The 19,117-nt window shown below is 50.4% G+C and overlaps 1 protein-coding gene across 1 annotated transcript in view; it reads left to right on the plus strand.

The window, feature by feature from the left end:
* The window catches only part of Bcr (BCR activator of RhoGEF and GTPase), a 134,687-nt gene extending 117,450 nt beyond the window's left edge, over positions 1 to 17,237 (plus strand). Inside the window, exons 17-23 of the mRNA XM_004843537.4 lie at positions 8,234 to 8,293; positions 9,511 to 9,620; positions 11,121 to 11,260; positions 12,509 to 12,643; positions 13,369 to 13,474; positions 14,116 to 14,278; positions 14,691 to 17,237. Of these exons, the coding sequence (XP_004843594.1) occupies positions 8,234 to 8,293; positions 9,511 to 9,620; positions 11,121 to 11,260; positions 12,509 to 12,643; positions 13,369 to 13,474; positions 14,116 to 14,278; positions 14,691 to 14,780 (804 nt within the window). The 3' untranslated portion in view covers positions 14,781 to 17,237. The remainder of the gene's footprint in view (positions 1 to 8,233; positions 8,294 to 9,510; positions 9,621 to 11,120; positions 11,261 to 12,508; positions 12,644 to 13,368; positions 13,475 to 14,115; positions 14,279 to 14,690) is intronic.
* Positions 17,238 to 19,117: the final 1,880 nt, after the last annotated feature.

Genomic DNA, 19,117 nt, shown 5'->3' on the forward strand with positions numbered 1-19,117 from the left:
AGTTAGAGCCCAGGCTGGACTGCATAGTGCAGCGGTGGCAAACCTGTGGCACACGTATTGTTTTTCTTTTAAGACAAAAAATGTTAATGTAGAGTTGTTTTTTCTAGACTAAAACCTCAGTATCCAGGTTTAATTGTAGTGCTGGCACTTTCCCATAAATAAGTGAGTTTTGGGTTGCAGTTTGGGCACTTGGTCTCTAAAAGGTTCACCATCACTGGCGTAGTGAGCTCCAGGCCAGCCTGGATGGAAAGGGAAGGAGACAGTGAAAGAGAGAAAGGGACAGCAGGGAAGAGGAGAGAAATGAAATAAACAGAGTAAGATAGACCTTTGTATAAAACTAGGTTCAAATCCAGTATAGCATGACATACAGAAATTTATAACCAAGGAGCCAGGGGAGGGTCAGTAGGTTGAAAATGGTGTCATGCGTAAGGGACATTGGCTAACCTGACCTAACAGGATTCTTGCTGCAGGCTGACCATGTGATCAGACACCACCAGGGGGATGGCCAAGGGTGAGCAGATGTTGAGGAAGGTGCAGGGTGAGTTAGTCTGTCTTTTGTGCTCCTAGGACAATTCTGAAATCCCTTGCTGTTCTTTCCTGTCAGTACCTGTCAGGCCTCACTAGGATCCAGAAGTGTGACTGCAGCAGCGGGGCTATGAACTCTATTAAAAAATTAGAAAAAGTAGTGAAACTGTAAGGCAGACCTTATTCTGGACCATTGAGATAGGTATAGGAATATGGCAGTGGAGTATTGAAGTAGGAAAAAGATTAGATTCAACAGGGGAAATTGAGAATTTATAGTCAAAGAACAAGGTCAGAGGCACTCAGTAGAAAGGGACTGAGAGTTGAAAAGAGTACAGTACTCAGTCCAATTAGAGTTTAAGGCAAGAATCTGTGCCAGGTACCATACCACATGTCTGTAATCCTAGCACTTGGGAAACCGAGGAAGGAAGATCAAAGGTTTGAATCCCTCCTGGGCAACTTGAGACTGTGTCAAAATTTAAAAGTGGGGAAGGATTGGGAGTATAGATCATTGTGAAGGCCCTAGGTTCAATGCCCAGTACCGCAAAAAATAAAGAGACAAGAATCTTTATCAATTCCCCCCAGCCCCACCATGTTTCATGTGAACTGAGTGAGTCATCCCCACCCCTAACTTGTTTTCTTACCTCTAAATTGGGATAGGAAACCATGGGGCCTTGAGGGCTCAGTGACATTTCACTTTCAGTGTCGTCACTGGTCAGCATAAGCTACTTAGTATTTTATTTGTCATTGTCATTGTTAGTGAAGCGGTAGTAGAGAAGGCTAGATCTGGCTCCAGCCACCTGATCAGTGGGAAACATGGCCCCTGGACCCTCATCAAACACCAGGAATTAGGTGAAGGGCCTTTATGACTCATGCTGCGTAGGCAGTAGCTGGCCTGCTGCCTGGAAACCCAAGCTCCTGGCGGCAGGGGCTTGTTTGTGTGATCCCAGGAGGAAGGAAGTTGGAGGAGGGGTGGCTTCTTTCACCCCCGCAGATGCCACACTTTTCTATATGGGGTATACCCGGGAGAGGCGTCCATGACTCGCCGGGGCTCAGTCTTCCTGAGTCCAGGCTTTCCAGTGACATCAGGTACATTCTGTGCTGTGCCTTGTGTGTGTAATGGGGTGGGGGCCCCCTCAGCTGTCCGCATCTCGCTGCTGAGAGTTGGTGGGGATAGTGTGGCCTACAGTCTCCTGTCTCCCGGCAACTCCTTTAGACACCTTTGACTCAGAAGTTGAGTGGACAGAGTTCCTCTGAGACAAGGCCATCAGCCAGGAGTGTCCGAAAGAAGACGGGACGAAGTCCAGACCTAGCCAGGAGGGCAGGCCAAGAGGAACAGGCCAGGATGGAGACTGAGTCTCCAGTGAAGCTGCTCACGTACCTGTCTTGTGGGCAGGGCACATCAGAATCTTCCAGGCTTGGGGTCTTCGCTTGATCTGTTTTTCTCTCACCTAAATGATACTGATAAGCACTTGGTCATGTCGTGCATAAGGAACATTCTGGCTAAACTCAGGCTCAATTCAGGTTTCTGCCCCTCTTCTTCAGATGACAGTCCTAATTGAGCTGTCAAGTCTGCGCGTCTCTTCTTGCAAGATGGAGGCTCCACAAGAAGAGGGTGGACAGTTAGCTCCTTTCTAGAACCTAGGATGGATGAGCTAGTTTGTTCAGAGACGTGAGCTAGAAAGACCGAGGGGCATTGCATACAGCTAGGATACACCACCAGGGCAGTGCTGACTGTCCAAGAAAAGTTGTTGACAACAAAATTCCAAGCCCGCAAATTCAGCCTGGTGCAGGGGGCCTAGGTTAGGGTCCACCTCAAGCTGGCCCTGAGCCTCAGTGAGCTATCTGAGCAAACAAGGCTATTTTTTTTTTTTTTTAATACCAGGGATCGAACTCGGGACCTTGCACTTTCGAGGTAGTCAGTGGAACCACTGAGCTAAATCCCCGGCCCCTAAGGCTATTCTGATCCACCTCAAGACACCAAGAGTCTGCAGTGTCACCCTTGTGACTGGGACCTCCTGTGTGCCAGGCCCCAGAGATCCCAAGAACAAGAAGGAATCTATCCCCAGGCTTCAGGATCCACAGGCTTGGAAAGAAAGCTACTACGAATGTTCTGAGAGCCAGGACAGACCCTGCCCCTGGGCCACTTATGGCTCAAATGGCACATATTTGCAGGGCAAGGGCAGGGTACAGAGAAACCTGTGTCGTCAGGGAGGGATTTTCCAAGGTAAAAGCATCTGCATTGAGACCAGCAGTAGCACATTGCATAGTGTAGCCAGAGGAGTTGACCCAAAGAGGCTAGTCCATGGGGTTAGGTTACGGTGCAGTTTCAGTATATGGAGTTCAGAGAGGGCAGCCAGGGCAGGGACAGGGGGCCCAAGGCACTTCAGGCGCCCTAGCACATTCTGGGCCAGGACTGGGACCCAGGGCAAATCAGCAGTCAGCAAATCCCAAGACACTTGGAGCCACAAGGCTGTTGGGAATTTCTTCCTTCAGTCTTTTCCTTCTGTTCCATTGATTCGTTACTTTTCTAGATTGTTAAATTCTTGCATCCTGTTTCTTCTCCTTAGGGAGTAACTTTATATCAAGTCATTGAATTTTGTCTTCTCTCATTTTCCCACTTGTTCTATTTCTCTTGACCTTTTGTGTGTCTTTCTGGGCTCATGACTCAGATTTCAAGGAGGGCATCAGGTTAATCTGCTTCTGTTTCTAGAGATTTGCCCATTCTGTACATTTCATATAAATGGAATCATATCACTTTTTAAAGTAAATGTTTGCAGGGCCAGGGATTTAGCTCAGTGTTTCCAGTGCTTGCCTCACAAGCATAAGGTCCTGAGTTCAATCCCCGGTACCAAAAAAAATAAAGTACATATTTGCAGTACATGCTTACACATGTGGAGTTGGTACTTTTGTAACTGGTTTCTTTCATGTAGAATGTTTTCAGGGTCATCCACATTGTAATATTATCCGTAGTAACTGAATATTCAACCAAATGGATGTCCCACATTTTAGTTTCTCCATTTTAGTTGACAGACACTTGGGTTGCTTTCAGTTTGGGGCTATTTTGGTTCATGCTGTGAACATTGGCTTGGTATAAGCCTTTGCATAGATGAATGTTTCCCTTCTTGGGTAGACAACTAGTGGAACTGTGAAGATTTTGTCTTGAATGGGCTGTGGATGAGGGTTCCCATTTCTCTGTGTCCTCTCCAACACTAGTTCACAGTCCATCATTTTTATTTTTTTATTTTAGCTGCTTTTTTTTATTTTAGCCTAGGCCTTTGCTCATTCTCCCCTACTGAGCTATACCCCCAGCTCCTTTATCCTTTTAAGTGATGGCGGAGAATGGTTGTGATCAGATAATTAAAATTGTGCTATGGCTCCAGAGACCAGATCATGGTAGTAGGAGTAAATCTGGGACATCACAGTGGGAGGCCAGATTTCTCTTCTAGAGAACAGAGGGTGTCTAGTGGTCTCTGCAAAAACCCCAGGGAGTAGGTTACAGTACAAATACAGAATATGGAGTTTAGACAGGAGCAACTGGAGTGCCCTGCTGGACCATCTGGACCTGTGACAGTGCATGTGGAGGAAGCTCTTGTTTACCAGGAGGCAAGTGAGGAGGGACCAAGCATGTCCTTCTTTGGACAGTTGAGTCATGCCCTCTCCCCGGGCAAGGGTGGGTGAGATCATACCCTGTGGTCATCATCAGTGGTGGTTCATCTGTCCATACTGCCTGCAGAGGAAGCAGGGTACTGCTTGGTCCTCAGCAAAGCCATCATGCAGGGTGGTCAGGGATGCTTCAGGGCTGTGCTCAGCACCTACCCCTAGCTGGATGTAGGCCTTCGCCACCCCTCATCGCCTGCCTGGGATGGACTTGCTGGGCAGTGTTCTAGACAAGCCCCCCACCTTGCCCAACCCCTTGGGAGATGAACATTGACCCAGACTGTCCTGAGATCATGTGGTGTGAGCAGACAGACCTTTCCTACCGGATCCCCGTCCTGCAGTGGGCACATTCTTCATGAAAACTCTGCAACCCAAGGGGTACTCTAAATATCATCTGGCATTTCCTTTTCCCTTAACTAGCGGTTCCTAGCTCTCCCAACCCAAACTCAGTAGTTTTTCCAAATCGGGGCAGGAGAGTTAGTCTCTCTCTCCCCCCATTCCCCCCTCTCCCCTCTCCCCACTCCGGCCACCCTCTCCCTTCTTTCCCCTTTCCCCTCTCCTCTCTCCTCCAACACTTTTTTTTTTTGGTACTGGGAATCAAACTAGGGGACCTTGCACTTTCGAGGCAGGCAGGGGTACCACTGAGCTAAATCCCTGGCTTCAACACTTTAGATTTTTTTTTTTTTGGTACCAGGGATTGAACTCAGGACCTTGCGCTTGCAAGGTAGACATGGTGCCACTGAGCTAAATCCTCAACCCTTGATTTTTATTTTTGAGACAGTCTTGCTAACTTGCTCTAGGTTCCTGGTCTTGAACTTTGATCCTCCTGCCTTAGCCTGCTAAGTAGCTAAGGTTACAGTTACGCATTAAAGAGCTGAGCATATAGCTCAATGGTAGAGCACTTACCTAGCATGTACAAATCCCTAGCTTTAATCCCCAATACCACAAAAAATAAATCCAAGTCTCTTGCTTGTTTGTTTCGCTGGTACTTTAAATAACTGTATGAGAGAGTGTGCAAGCCTTGAGTGCTATTTGGAGTTAGTCTGTACCAAGACCACGACCCGATTACTTAGTTATTCTTTGTGCAGTTCCCACTCTGCTAAGTACACAGGCTCTTTGGAGCAGAGCCAGCTTCAGGATGGTCTTTCCTTCTGGATCCATTGATTTGGGGCTGCCATAAGGGCTACATGCCTAGAAGCTGGAGATAGGGCCAGGTGGGGGTGGGAGCTGGGTGTCAGTGCCCAGGAGTGGACAGTGCCTGGACTCCTGATTAATGCTTTCCTATCATTTAGCCAGCTTGCCAGGCAGAATAGGGACCACATTCAGGGAGCATGGGTCACTGGCTGAGGCAGTACGGGCCCTGGGGCAATCTGCAGAGTGCTCGCAGCCCACAGTGGACTGACCTGTCACTCACACGTTACTCAGTGTCTACACATTTGCACCACAGGAAACCAGCCACTTGAGAAGGAAGCTTAGCCTTTCTGGGTTTAAGAGGAGACTGAGACACATTGGAATTCCCGTAACCAGTAGCCTCCAACTGGGGGAGGCATGTTTTTCCTATTCACAAACAAAAAAGTGGAATGCAGGGGTGATGGGAAACTACAACCATGGCCAGCCAGACTGGAGGTGGGCGGGGCTTCCCTGGAAGCCTGGTCAAAAGGCCCCCGGGCCTGAAGGCTGCCAGTGTGCTCCTGTCCAGCCCTGCGGTACTCTCCGGGCAGCAGGGCCAAGGATGCGAGAGTCATTATCTGCCCCTGCTGCAATGCAGGGCCTCCTTCGGCACTTCTACCCCAGCCAGGCAGGCCGGAGCCGGCTGTCCTCTGCTGAAAAACGCCTGTGTGCCCGAGGCACTGCCCTGTGGAGCCACATCCGAAACCTGGTGTGCAGGGGCAAGGTGGGCCAGCAAGTGGGACTCATTTCCCAGGTGGGCGGGGAAGGGTGGGGTACCTGTCTGCCGGATGTCTCAGACAGCTGCTCCTCCTGTCCTTCTCCCCACTCAGTCTAGGGGCTGCTTGTCCATGGTTTGTGCCAATTCTGGGTTTTTGAGGGAGAAGAGGCCTGTGGAGGGAAAAGGATTTGTGTGTGTCTCGGTTTCTGTTGTTTCTGAGGAAGAAGGGGCACCGTGTCCCCTTCCTTAGGCAGCCAAACACAGGATGGTGGGGGATACACGCCCTCGTGGCTTCCAGCCATACCTGGTTTGGTATGGGCCAAGAGTTCCGCTGCTCCAGAGCTAGGAAGGACTCATGTCATTCTCCTCCCACCTCACCTGGAGGAGGCTTGGGACTTAAACTTTTGCAGGGAAGCACCCCTTAGAGTAGCCTCTAAAAAGTCTCTGGGCTAGAAGCAAAATGAGAACTTGTAGCCACACAGCCCTTTGAGGGAGGCATTCTTTCACCCTGTGATTTTGTTTCATTCTGACTACATTTCAGGTCTTTTGGGATGTTAACCAGTAGGACCTAGAAGAGAAGGTAAACCAGTAGGATATGGGAGGTGCTGGCCGAGGACCAGGTGCACACATCTGGGAGGTGGAGACAGCTGGGCTCCTTGGCCTGCTCCTGACGCCCTCCTTGTTTTCCACCTACAGAAGGCCCAGTTAGCTGTAGTTTCGGAGGTCTCTTGCAGCAGACAAATGTATGATGCCTGTCCTAAGCTCCGCTCTAGACCTAGCACTGTTGCACGCATGCACACGTATGTGTGTATGTTTGTTTCTTGCATGTGCACAGAAGTCATGAGATGTCCTTGCTCTTAAGTGGCTTCACTAGTAGTAGAATCACCACCTGAAGCAAGCAAGAATGCAAAGCCATGCATGATGTGTGCCACATTTTGTGGTGTTGCACAGTGGCTTCCTGACCTGGCTTTGTACCAGTCACCTGGAGAGGTTTCTACTTGTTCGAATCCCAGGTCCCTCTTGGAAATGTGGGTCTAGTTCTTTGCAGGTAGAGTTCAGGGAGGTGTTTTATGCTTTTGTTTTGCAGTGCTGTGGATTGAACCCAGGGCCTTGCACATATCAGCAGGTGCTCTACCATTAAGCCACATCCTCAGCCCTGGGAGGTGTTGTTTTATTTTGTTTTGGGTTTGGGATTTTTTGTTTCATGTTTTGAGACCAAACAAAAATCTTGCTATATAGTTCAGGCTGGCCTTGAACTTACTTTGTAGCCCAGGCTGGCCTTGAACTTATGGTTATCCTCCTTTCACAGCCTCTCGAGCGTTGGGATTACAGGTGTGCACCAGCACGCCTGGCTCCAGGAGGTGTTTTTTCAACACGAATCCCACAGTTGCTAATTTTCCCAGCCCAGCCAGTGATCTCAGCTTTATTTGGGAACTTCTGATGTAGTGTGCTTATCAAAAAAAGAGGGACAGAGACTTCAGATAGCAGAGCATGTGGCCTGGCCATGAAAGGTATTTATTTAGGTAACATTAAATGGCAGCTTCCTGCTGAACACGTGCTGGACAATGTTTTGTGGGGGTAGAAGTTAGAAGGGCTGCAGAGGGGCTTCCTTCCAACCTACCCCCCATCCACTGTATAACTTGGGGCTGGGCTCTAGATCTTTCTGAGCCTGACACTTAAGTCATAGGACTGGCCTGGCCTGCAGACTTTTTCTGCCACAAACCAGACCATGGCACAGAGAGAAAACAGTATCCATGATTCTGTGGACAGGAGCTCTCGGGTACTATGCCTCCAACAAGTTACTGCTGAAATTGGTCTTCCCAAAATATACTTTGTACCAACTGCTTGCCCTCTGTGGAGCATCTTACAGCATCTTCAACTGATGGGGAAGAGCAGAACCTTCAACTCCATCCTGTTATTCACACAGGTTGAGCTCTGGCCCAGGCAGCAAAGGTCTGAGAGCAGTAAGTCCCGGAGTTTCGAGGCTTTCTAACAAGTTATTTCCTATCTATAGATCTTTCTTGATTTCTGGGTAGAGGTGCTGGCTGCATTCAGGCTCTGCTTCTAACTTAAGTGTGGAGCCATGGCAGATGTGGGCTGCTGCCAAGCTGGGTCTCTGAACAGACCCAAGGGCCTCTGTTAATCATGCCTGCTTGCTTTCAGCTGGACCCCCAGACCCTGCAGGACAGAGACTGGCAACGGACTGTCATCTCCATGAACGGGGTATGTACTCACTGGACTCTGTTGGTGCCTACTTTCTGTAGAAGGTTACAGCAGTCTCAGGTTCCTCCCAAAGAGATCGGAAGAAGGCTAAGACTGAGCTGCTGGCTGAGGAGGGAGAGGTGCCTACAGAGCAGAATCGCCGTTCACAAGGATGTTTTCCATTTGATGGCAGAAATGCGGTCACAGGCCAGCCTCTGAGCATCCTCCTCAGAAAAAGGTCTCATAGTGCCACCTGGCAGTGGGTGCCTCAACCTGGGGCCCTAGGGTCTTCCCATAGAAACTGAGGCCTCTAATTAGTCTTCAGTGATCCCTGGAATATGTATACAGGTTGAATATTCCTGATCCAAAATGCTTGGGACCAGTAGCATTTCAGGTTTCAAGGGGTTTTCCCCCCGATACAGGAATATTTGCCTATATGAAATGATATGTCTTGGGGATGGGACCCAAGTCCTAACATGAAATTCATTTGTATTTCATATATACCTTATACACATAGCCAGAAGGTAACTGTATGTTTTTACCCATCAGCCTAAGGTCATGTGTGGAATTTTCCCCTTGTAGTGTCATAGCAGCACTCAGAAAGTTTCAGATTTTGGAATATTTTAATTTTTCAAATGAGGGATGCTCAACATGTTACCAAAAAGGGTGGGGCTAAGCATACAATAAAAAGTTTAATGTTTGGTCATTCTTGGCTTTTTGTTAGTTTTTTACATTTTTCTATACCTTTTTTCGGGGGGGGATTGAACCCTAGTCCTCCAACATGCTAAGCATGTCCTCAACCACTGTGCCCCCAGCCCTATCTGCTTATTTTTTAAATTTTTATGAAGAAAAAAGAGAAGCTAGGCATGGTTGTGTATTTCTATAGTTCCACTACTCAGGAGGCTGAGGCAAGAGGATATGAGTTTGAGTTCAGCCCGAGCTACCTGTCAAGACCCTGTCTGAAAAAAAAAAAAAAAAAACCCAACAAAACCAAAAAGAAGCAGTGGGGATTGTGGGAACTGGTTCTAGAGAAGCCAGTCCTTCAGCCATTTTAACCATTCCTGCCTCTTGGTGAACTGGACGAGGCCTTCCCTGAGGGCTGGCCTCAACTCACTCTGGGCCCTTGACCTGCTTATCTGGTAGATGGAAAGATCTGTTGAGACCTCAAGGAGTCCCTGGCACCTCAGACCGGGAGGACCAAAAGGTTGAGGTGCCTGAGCCCTTTCTTCCCACTACAGATTGAAGTGAAACTGTCAGTCAAGTTCACGAGCAGAGAGTTCAGCTTGAAGAGAATGCCTTCCCGCAAACAGACAGGGGTCTTTGGAGTCAAGATTGCTGTGGTCACCAAGTGAGTGGCAAAGGGTATGGGTTTGTGCACCAAGGATTTGTGCCTGTCCCTGCAGATGTTTCTGCAGGAAGAACCAGGCACAGTTCTATGTATGGCAAGGCCTCCAGGGCCCCAGGAAGCACTCTCTGTGCTTAGCTACCTCCTGTGTTTACTGCAAAACCAGCTTGGGAATGTCCTTCCCTCCTCCCTCTAGCAGCAGTGGGCTGGCTCCTGCCTGACTCCAGGAACTGCCCAAGTGCAGAGTTTGCTTTCCTCACTTGGAATTTGTCATGATCCCGGGTTCCTGTTGAGTGATTGTAACCTCTGCCCCTTTGTCATGAGTCCGTTGCCAGGAGAGGACTGTTTGTTGGTTTGACTACCATTCTGGGGAATACAGGCCACTTCTTCCCAATTTCGCTCATTTCCTGAGGATGGAATCAGGCCAGGCCCCTGACTTTGTGGGTTGTCTGAGCTGGGGCCTGTATCTTTCATTCCTCCGGGACCCATTGGTGTTTCTGAGCACCTCTCCTGTCCCCCACCACTTTGCGAAGCTCTGAGTAGAGAGGACATTGTCCTTGGTTCTCCCAATAAGCACCTTGATGAGGGTGATTTGTGAAAGAGCTTTGATGTGCTCCTAAATCCAGTTGCAAAGCAAAACTAAAGGCCAGATATGGTACACACCTGTAATCCATGCTGTTTGCAGGCTGAGGCAGGAAGATTGCAAGTTGGAGGGCAGCTTGGGCAACTCAGTAAGACTCTGTCTCAGAATAAAAAAGGGCTGGATATATAGCTTAGTGCTCCCTGGGTTCAAGGCCCAGTACCACAAACAAAAAAGAAAACAGAAAAGAAGTGCCAAAGGCGTCCAAACAGCAGTGGCTTCTATGTTTGATGCATTCTTACTCAGGGTCCTACAGGAAGGTACTGGAATTGCTAGGACTCTGAGGAGAAAAGCATTTAGAATTGCAGGGTGCATAGGCAGCCTGTGGAGTTAGCCCATTCAGCAGGTGTTTGTGGAGGGCCTGTCCCATGCAAAGCTCTCTCAAGGAGGTCTAGAGGGGCAAGGGGATTCACTTTGCCCAGCAGTCAGGTGAAAGAGCCACTACCATGTCCAGTCCCCCAACCTGGAGATAAGACTGCTTTCCAGGAAACCATGCACCACCTGTTAATTCAGGGCCTGGGGTTTTTAAACTATTTCCTGTGGCCAGCTTCACTCAGAAAAGCTTCCTGCAGCTGGCAGTGTAGCTCAGTGGTAGAGCATTTGCCTAGCATGTGCAGCGCCCCTAGTTCAGTCCCCAGGATTGGTGGAGAAGGAGGAAAGGGGAAGCAGGTGTTTGACTGCTTCTGACCCTTAGAAAGGCCCTGATGAAGTGTATACAGTGATAGCTGTGCACTTGCAGGACAAGGGCTCTGTATCAGCCCCAAGCCTAGGCACCTTCAGCCCTTCCCTCGCCCCCATCCCTTGGTGTGCAGATGAGTGGCAGGGCTGTCAGGATACTGAAGACATTTCCTGACCCCCTACAGGAGAGAACGCTCCAAGGTGCCCTACATCGTACGCCAGTGTGTGGAAGAGATCGAGCGCCGAGGCATGGAGGAAGTGGGCATCTATCGTGTGTCTGGAGTGGCCACAGACATCCAGGCACTGAAGGCAGCCTTTGACGTCAGTAAGTGTCACCCAGGTGATAGAAATGTATCTGGTGGTGTCCACACTAAGACTCCCAGCATGTCCTCCTTGATCTTTGCCTGTCACATCATTCTCTGTACATTTTCTTCATTTACTGTTTTATTATTTAAAAATATAAGCTGAGAAGGGGATGGTGGCACATGTATATAATTCCACCTACTCATCAAGCTGAGGCAGGAGGACTGCTTAAGTCCAGGAGTTCAAAGCCAACCAAAACAACATAGCGAGACCCCCGTCTCAGGAAAAGAAAAAAAAAAAGGTGGTCCTTAAAGCATCTTAGCCACGATTGCTAAGTTGAACTAGGAGCTTTGGTGCTGCCAAAGGAGATACCAAAGCCCAGGGATCAGTGCATTCTGACCATGCCTTGCTTGAGGATGTGGTGAGGCAAAGGATATAAACATGACCCCACTCTTTCTGTACTGTTTCCACCTGTCCCACTCACCCTCAATGCTGTGAGAGAGGCAGAACTGTCCCACTTACTAGGGAAGGACACTGAGACTCCAGGGGATCCTTGCCCATCATCCTCAAAATGCAGTGGCACAGAACCAGGACCCATCAAGACTTTGTGCCTGTAAATTCTTCACAGGGCACATGCCACGCACCCTGACCTCTGGAGCCCTTGAAGGCCCAGCACCCCTGGGTAGGCCTTGCTCCTTCTGGGCAATGAGAATGGGCCTGGTCTGTGGTATGGAGGACCAGTGGCCAACAAAGCCCAAAGGTGGCACCAGTTTAAACCCTAAAATGGCTCAAATAATCCTTCCTTAGTGAAGGACACTGGTATCCAGGCATTTGTTTCAAGACAGGTAGAGCTGGGGCCAGGGATTTAGCTCAGTGGTTCAGCCACCTGCCTTGAAAGCGCAAGGTCCTGAGTTCAATCCCTAGTACCAAAAAAAAAAAGAAAGAAAGAAAGAAAGGTAGAGCTGTCTGGCCCAAGTGCCAAGTCCTCCCCTGGCTTTGCTGCCTCCTCCTGGCCAGGTGCATCTACCTCTTTTTTCCTTGGACCTCACCTCACCACTAAGGGTAAAAGGGTGGGGATGCTCCCACCTCCCTGGAACCCTCCACAGACTCAGAACCATGCTGATGCTTGGGAGGAGTATGAGGAGCCGCTCAAAGGGCCGGGACCCACACAGTGGTCAGCACAGAACAGCCTGCAGCAGCCAAGACAGGGCTTGCAGAAGCCCTGGCTTAGGATCCATGAGGGAGCTCTCCATTTCCATACTCTTTTCAGATAACAAGGATGTGTCCGTGATGATGAGTGAGATGGACGTGAATGCCATCGCTGGCACACTGAAGCTCTACTTCCGCGAGTTGCCTGAGCCCCTCTTCACCGATGAGTTCTACCCCAACTTTGCCGAGGGCATTGGTGAGCACTGGAGGTCTCAGCCTCATGGGAGACAGCTCCCCAACCCCTCTCCTGTTACTGACACCCTTGGGAGAGAACCTGAGCTGTGCCTCTCTACCACGGTCAGCGTTTCAGCCTGGCCTGACAAACCTGGCTGCATGGGATGGGAAAAGAACCTAGTCTGTCTTGGGAAGGTCTCCCCATTCTCAGAGGCTGCCTGCTGTCCCTGCCGCCCCAGTAGCCAAGAAGGTGAAGCACTGCCATGGACATCCCCAGGTGTGGGGTCCTGAAGGTCACAGCCGTCCTTCCTGTAGACCAGGGCTGGGATGTGGCTTCCCAGGCTGGGGGACACCTTGCCTCTCTAACCTCAGGTCCCTGGCCCAGTCAGGCAGAAGTTCAAGCACAGCCTTGACCCCGAGTCAGCTTGCAGGGTGATGTGCAGAGGAGGGTGCTAGCATATGAGGACAGGACCCCATTCAGCAAAGGACTTGGTCTCTCCCACCTGGAAGTGCCTCCAGAGCACACAGGGCAATGAGAGAGCCTCCCAGGGCTTCCCCAGGCAGGGCCTTCCAACCCTCCTCATCTACCACTGCGCCTGGAGTCCAGCACTGTGGGAACAAGGACAGTGATAGGCCTGGACACTCCAGTACTTTCCATTACAGGCCCCGTATGCTCCACTGGTGACCCTCAGGAAAGATCTCCAGCCTACGGTTATGATCCTGAGAAGTAACCCTCCCCTTCTGCAGCTCTTTCAGACCCTGTTGCAAAGGAAAGCTGCATGCTCAACTTGCTGCTGTCCCTCCCAGAAGCCAACCTGCTGACCTTCCTCTTCCTTCTGGACCACCTGAAAAGGTAGCCCTGGGCTTCCGTGGGGACCAAGGGCTCCAGGACCCCAGGAAGCTGGGTGGTGGTATTCCCTGGCGCTGAGGGCCTTTTCTCCCTATCCATCTGCAGTTATTCACCCCTCTGGGGACTAGTGCCATGGCCACCCTTCTCCCTCTGCACCCGGCCTTAAGCAAAAAGCAGTGCTCCAACCCGAACCACCAACACACTTGGACTCTCCCTTTCCTTGGGTCATGGCTTAGTGCTATCTCAGCTACTGTTAGCCTCAAGCAGTCTTTTCCCTCACACCCCAAAGCACCAGAGATGGAGTCTATCTTCAACACAACCAGAGCTGAGCTCCCCTCCTCCCTACATGGCTGTGCTGTGGGAACCAGTGTAGTACAAGGCAGCAAGGGCTGTCATCTACTGCCATGTTCCCTGAGGACTCTAGGGAGGCCCAGCTTCTTTGCCTGTATCCCAAAGGTGGTGTCAAACCAGTATCCTGGCTGGGCATGTTAGCTCACATCTATAATTTCAGCACTGGGGAGGCTAAGGCAGGAGGAACACTGCAAGTTCAAGGCCAGCCTGAACTACAAAGTGAGACTCTATCTCAGAAACAACAACAACAAAAAACAATTCAAAATGACATCTTCTGCTTTGGCTCTTTATAGGGTGGCTGAAAAGGAGACAGTGAACAAGATGTCCCTGCACAACCTCGCCACGGTCTTTGGCCCCACACTACTCCGGCCCTCGGAGAAAGAGAGCAAGCTCCCCACCAACCCCAGCCAGCCCATCGCCATGACTGACAGCTGGTCCCTGGAGGTCATGTCCCAGGTATGGGAAACAAGCTCTAGAGAATGCCACGCTGGCCTAACAAAAGCTGTCCTCTGCCTGCCCCACCCCAAGTCCTGCCAGCCATTCCTACCCTCATTGTGAACAGCGGATGGCTAAGAGTTATCGAGAGGGCCTTGCCTAGACCCACAGGGCTGAGAGTAGGGAGAGCCTAGCCACTCCCCTCTGTGCCTTGCTGGGCTTCATAGGGCCAAGCCACCTGCTGTGCTTGGGGTGCACCTGGCCTGAGTCTTAACCCCAACTCGCACTTCTTCAGTAACCCTAACCACCCCAGATTTCTTTCTGTGAGAAGCAAGAAATGTAACCTGAGCTGGTCTTGGGGTCTTGGGCCAAGAAGACCTCCCCACCTGCAGCTGTGAACACCCCTCTGAGCCACTTTCCTCTTCCTTGGCAGGTCCAAGTGTTGCTGTACTTCCTGCAGCTGGAGGCCATCCCTGCCCCAGACAGCAAGAGACAGAGCATCCTGTTTTCCACTGAAGTCTAAAGGCCCAACATTATCTCCTTTCAAGGCCAGCAGAACAGCCTAGAAACCTGTGGTGGAACGAGCAGAGTGGGAACCGAACCTTCTTGAGGTGTAATTGGGCCATTCTCAAGAGCAGGGCTGTCAGCCAAGAGAAGTATGAAAAGCAGGACAGATGGCCAGCTCAGATGGTCTGCAGTCTCGGGCTGGCCTTGAACTGTGGTTTCCCATACTGCCACCAGAGGGCGCCTCAAGCAAGCCCTGGGCCCAGGGAGAGGCAGCCAAGGGAGTGGTTTTTATGACTTTAATTTATCAGAATTTAAAATATTTCTACTGGATCACTTGTCAAGATGCATCCTCTCCAAAAATAAGGGAACATCACCGGATTCCCTCACTGTCGTGTCTTGAATAAAGGCTGCTACTGCTTTATAATGGGGGGGAGGGCACACAGCCCTATCCCTGTGTGGGTGGGGGCATCTTGATTTCTCTGATTTAGAAATTCAACTTAATTTGTAACAGGGTTTGAGAAGCTAAGTTAACACTGGTGTAGCATTTTGACTCTATTCACTGCTTGATTTTTCTTTCTAGGATTTCTGTGCAGAAATGGCCCATTTCCTGCTCTTTCCTGTTGGTTTGTTTTTGCTCTTTGTGTGCCGCTCAGAGGTCAGCTCCACCCGCAGCCATGGAATGTCCAGGGACTAGACACCAGAGGGCGGAAGCTCAGGCCACCCATCTTAAAGTTCCTTCTCCAGGGAGAGTGATGGTGGCCACCGATCCTTACTGCCTGCCTGGTATCACTCTCCCTTTTGGCTTAAAAAGACCTTGATTTCCCCTGCTTCACTTTGCCCATGCTGTCTTTTCCCCTACCCTACGCAGATTGCTTCATTTCCTTCCTCCCAGATGAACAGACTCAGTTAACTTTTGTAAAAGCTTCCTCTCTGCAGCCGCAGCTTGCTGACAGCTTATTTTAAAACTTTGATCCGAAATAGCCTTTTGATACTTGAATATTTTTAAGTTTTATACATAGTTTCTAATTTTTTTCCTAACAGATTCAGATACCTAATAAGATATTAGAATGTACTCTGTGGACAGACCATGTCCTGGTAGCATTTGTCTTCCTCTAAGCGCCAGCTCTGTTTTTATCTGGAGTTATTTCTGATGCCTCTGAGCATCAGACACATTCGATGGGGGGCTCCCACCCTAGAGCAGGAGGAAGGATGGGACCGCCTGCTGCCCATGCTCCCTGCGCTTGTGCCAGAGCAGACCACCCAGCTTAGAGAAAAGAAAACTGGGGATGCCATCAAGTATTTTAAGAAGGAAACCATGGATAGTTGCATCACCCTTTTAAAGAGGGGCTTGGGGCAGGGGACAGAAGAAAGGAAATAGAAGTAACCCCGTGCTGGTCTGCAGGGGAAAAGGATGCTGCCAACCACAGGAGGGAAGCAGGGCATGACTCAGGAAAATGTATGTTGGTTGTCACATAAAGGCAACAGTGCGTGGTGGGACAGTGTCCCATGACCCTTGTCACATCCAGGGAGGAGGATGTGTCAGTGGGTAGCTTCTGCCAAGCCTGCAGCATGTGGGGAAGTCCCTGGCAACCAGGGCCAGACATCCCCCACTGTTCCCTCTGCTTGTGAACCTGCTGAGGCAGAGGGCAGAAAACAGAGTCACTGACAGTTCTCCATCTGTGTACAGTGTTTGTTTAGTCGTGCTTTTTTTCTCGCAGAAAGCAGAGCTGCCCTCCCAGGCAGTGAGGCCAGAAACAGCCTCTGCCTCTGCGCATTTCTGGGCCCGGGGGCTCCTCTGGCCTGGCTGCCCATACCTCTCTGTCTCAGCAGCCCTGTGAGGGGAACACATTTTGCTTAGAAAAGCCCAGCCCAGCCCTTATTTCTGTTCCCTCTGGTGTCTCATGATTTGCATCTGTCGCCTTGAAACTGGAAAGCAATATATCAGCGTCTGTGCCAACTCTCATTCCCTTGCCCATCTTCATCCTCTTCTTTTTTATTTATATAGGATGTGTGCTATTTAACAATGGAATGACCACTCTCTCTTGTGTAATTGTAAAAGTGCTCCTCCACCACTGGGCCGTGATGGCGGTGGTGGCTCTGGGCTGGGGCTGCCTCCGTTAAGCCGTCTCATGCCTCGAAAGCATGTGGGTTGGCAAAGCATGGGCGTGAGGCTGGAAAAAATAGTGTTCTCCAGGGGTGGGGAGGACTTGGCCTTCCCTCTGCAAAGCAGGTAAAGGCCCAGAGCCCAGTGTGACTGTCCACAAGGCTGGTGGCCAGACCCCAATGCAAGAAGTGATGCTTTCTTGCCTCGGGACCTGAGAGCAGCAAGCTCCAACTCCTGGCAGCAGCCTTGCCTAACCCGCAGTGGTGGCTGGTCTCTTAGCAGCTGTGATCCTGTGTTTGAGATCAGCCGTGTGTACACCGCTGTGGCAGAAAGGACTACTGACACTTTTATTAAAGTTACCTGAGACTACTTGAGTTAGTGGTGGTTTCTGGATTATAAAGAAAAACAATGCTCAGAGCCTTTGGGAGGAACCGCTGAGCTTCCAGATGGAGGGTGGGGTGGGTGGTAGAGCTAGAAGCAACAGGTAGAGAGGGATGCTGGGTGCCCAGGTGGCCGTGCTGGTCAGTCTGGCCACAGCTGGGGAGGAGGTAAGCACTCACTACTGAAGGAAGCCAGGCATGGTGGGGCCTGGGTGCCCATAGGCAGATACTGGCCAAGCAACGCCAGGATACAGGAGCAGTTGTGATCTCAGGAGGGTGGAGAAAGGACTGGTTTAGGCAGGGACAGCACCCTAACCAAGTGGGAAGAGAAGACAGGGCCATTGCCACCTCCAGCCTTGCCCTCAGAAGCCTGCCCAGATTACAAGGAAGCTGCACCAGTAGACAGGCCTGCCATACCATGTTCTATGATGGTCCTGGGGAGAGCAGGGCTATATCCCTTCAGTCATCAAATTGCCCTTGGAATTGTCCTTGGCAGTGCATGCATCAGAAAGAAAGACCAGAATTTCATATAGTCTGAGGGACTTTTATACCCGCCCTCAAAAGAAAGCCCCGTTACCTTTAAAGGAAGCATTTACAGGGTCCAATGATGGACTGTCACAGATAGTTGCAGAGAGATAAACAGAATGTGAGGGGTGACAAACAACTCTTGAAGAGGCTCAGATGGCCCCTGGAGCAATGCCTACAGGTCAGTGGTCAGGAGGAGGACACTCTTAGGAGAGGAAGGAACTGCCAGACCCAGAGTGAGTGGTGTTGGAGCCCAGTCAGCCCAACAAATGGGGAAGTACTGCCAAGCAATGGGTCAGCTACCAAGCAGAACCTTGCATCACCCCAATTCTCACAGGCCAGCCAGGGAAGTGACAAAGACAGGCATGCACATAAATGGAAGAACCTACTGCATCTCAACAATGACCAGAGGGGAAAAAGGACCAGCTGCTTGGAACTGCCAAGAGAGCTAAAGTGGGCGGCCTGGCTCAATATCAGCACTGTATTCCAAGAAAGGCCTCTGGCCCCTTCTCCAACTAGAGCAAAGGGCCCAGATGCTTCCTAGTCCTCAAGGCTCAGTCCATACACCAAATATGTCCCATTCCCTTCCTGTGAGCGCAACTGTGTGAGGCCTGACTAGAAACTTTCTATTAAAGTTTTCAGTCCCTGTGAAAACGAGCTCCACAGTGAGGCTGTGTAAGTGTGATTCTGGTTAAAGAAAGGGGCCCAAGGAGTGAAGCCAAAGCAAGTTCAGGTCCCCAAGTAGTTGCTGGCTCAGCAGCTATGAGAAGAGAAGGCCCCAGAATGGCGGCTAGGTGAGGATAGTCCAAGCCACTCTGACACAGCCCCTCTCCCAGCATGACCACAAGTGACCATGGACAGATGGACCTCCAAAGCCCAGCGCACAACCCCAGTGTTGCCTTGCTGACTGAGAGACCCAGTCCCCAAGTTTGCTGTCCCAACTCGATCTGTGGACAGTCAGCCCCCAGTGACCCCAACCTACCATCCCTGCTGGTAGGTTCCAGGGCAAAACCGGGCCAGATGGAAGGAGGAATAAATGGAGATAAGGAAATTGCTGCTCGCTCTTCAGTTTTCTGAAAACTATTTAAAACATTGCGGGGTGGGGGGAGATTCAGAAGTTATTTGGAACAAACTAAGGGGTCTAGGAGTTTTGTGTGCTTCATTAGATAAAACACTCCAAAGCGGTGGAATTGCAGCCAATTCCTCTTCGGCCTGGATGCCTTGGGGTTTCCCAGGCTCCCTATTCTAAGGCTACTAGGGACTGAACTGTGACATTCCTGTTCCCCTCCCTCGATTCATAAACAAGCCCCAACTCTCAGTGTCTCTGTACTGGAGACAGGTCTC

This window comes from Heterocephalus glaber, unplaced genomic scaffold (genome assembly GCF_053883595.1).
Source record: "Heterocephalus glaber isolate CG9 unplaced genomic scaffold, H.glaber_assembly_v1.0 deba00001687, whole genome shotgun sequence".
NCBI lineage: Eukaryota > Metazoa > Chordata > Mammalia > Rodentia > Bathyergidae > Heterocephalus > Heterocephalus glaber.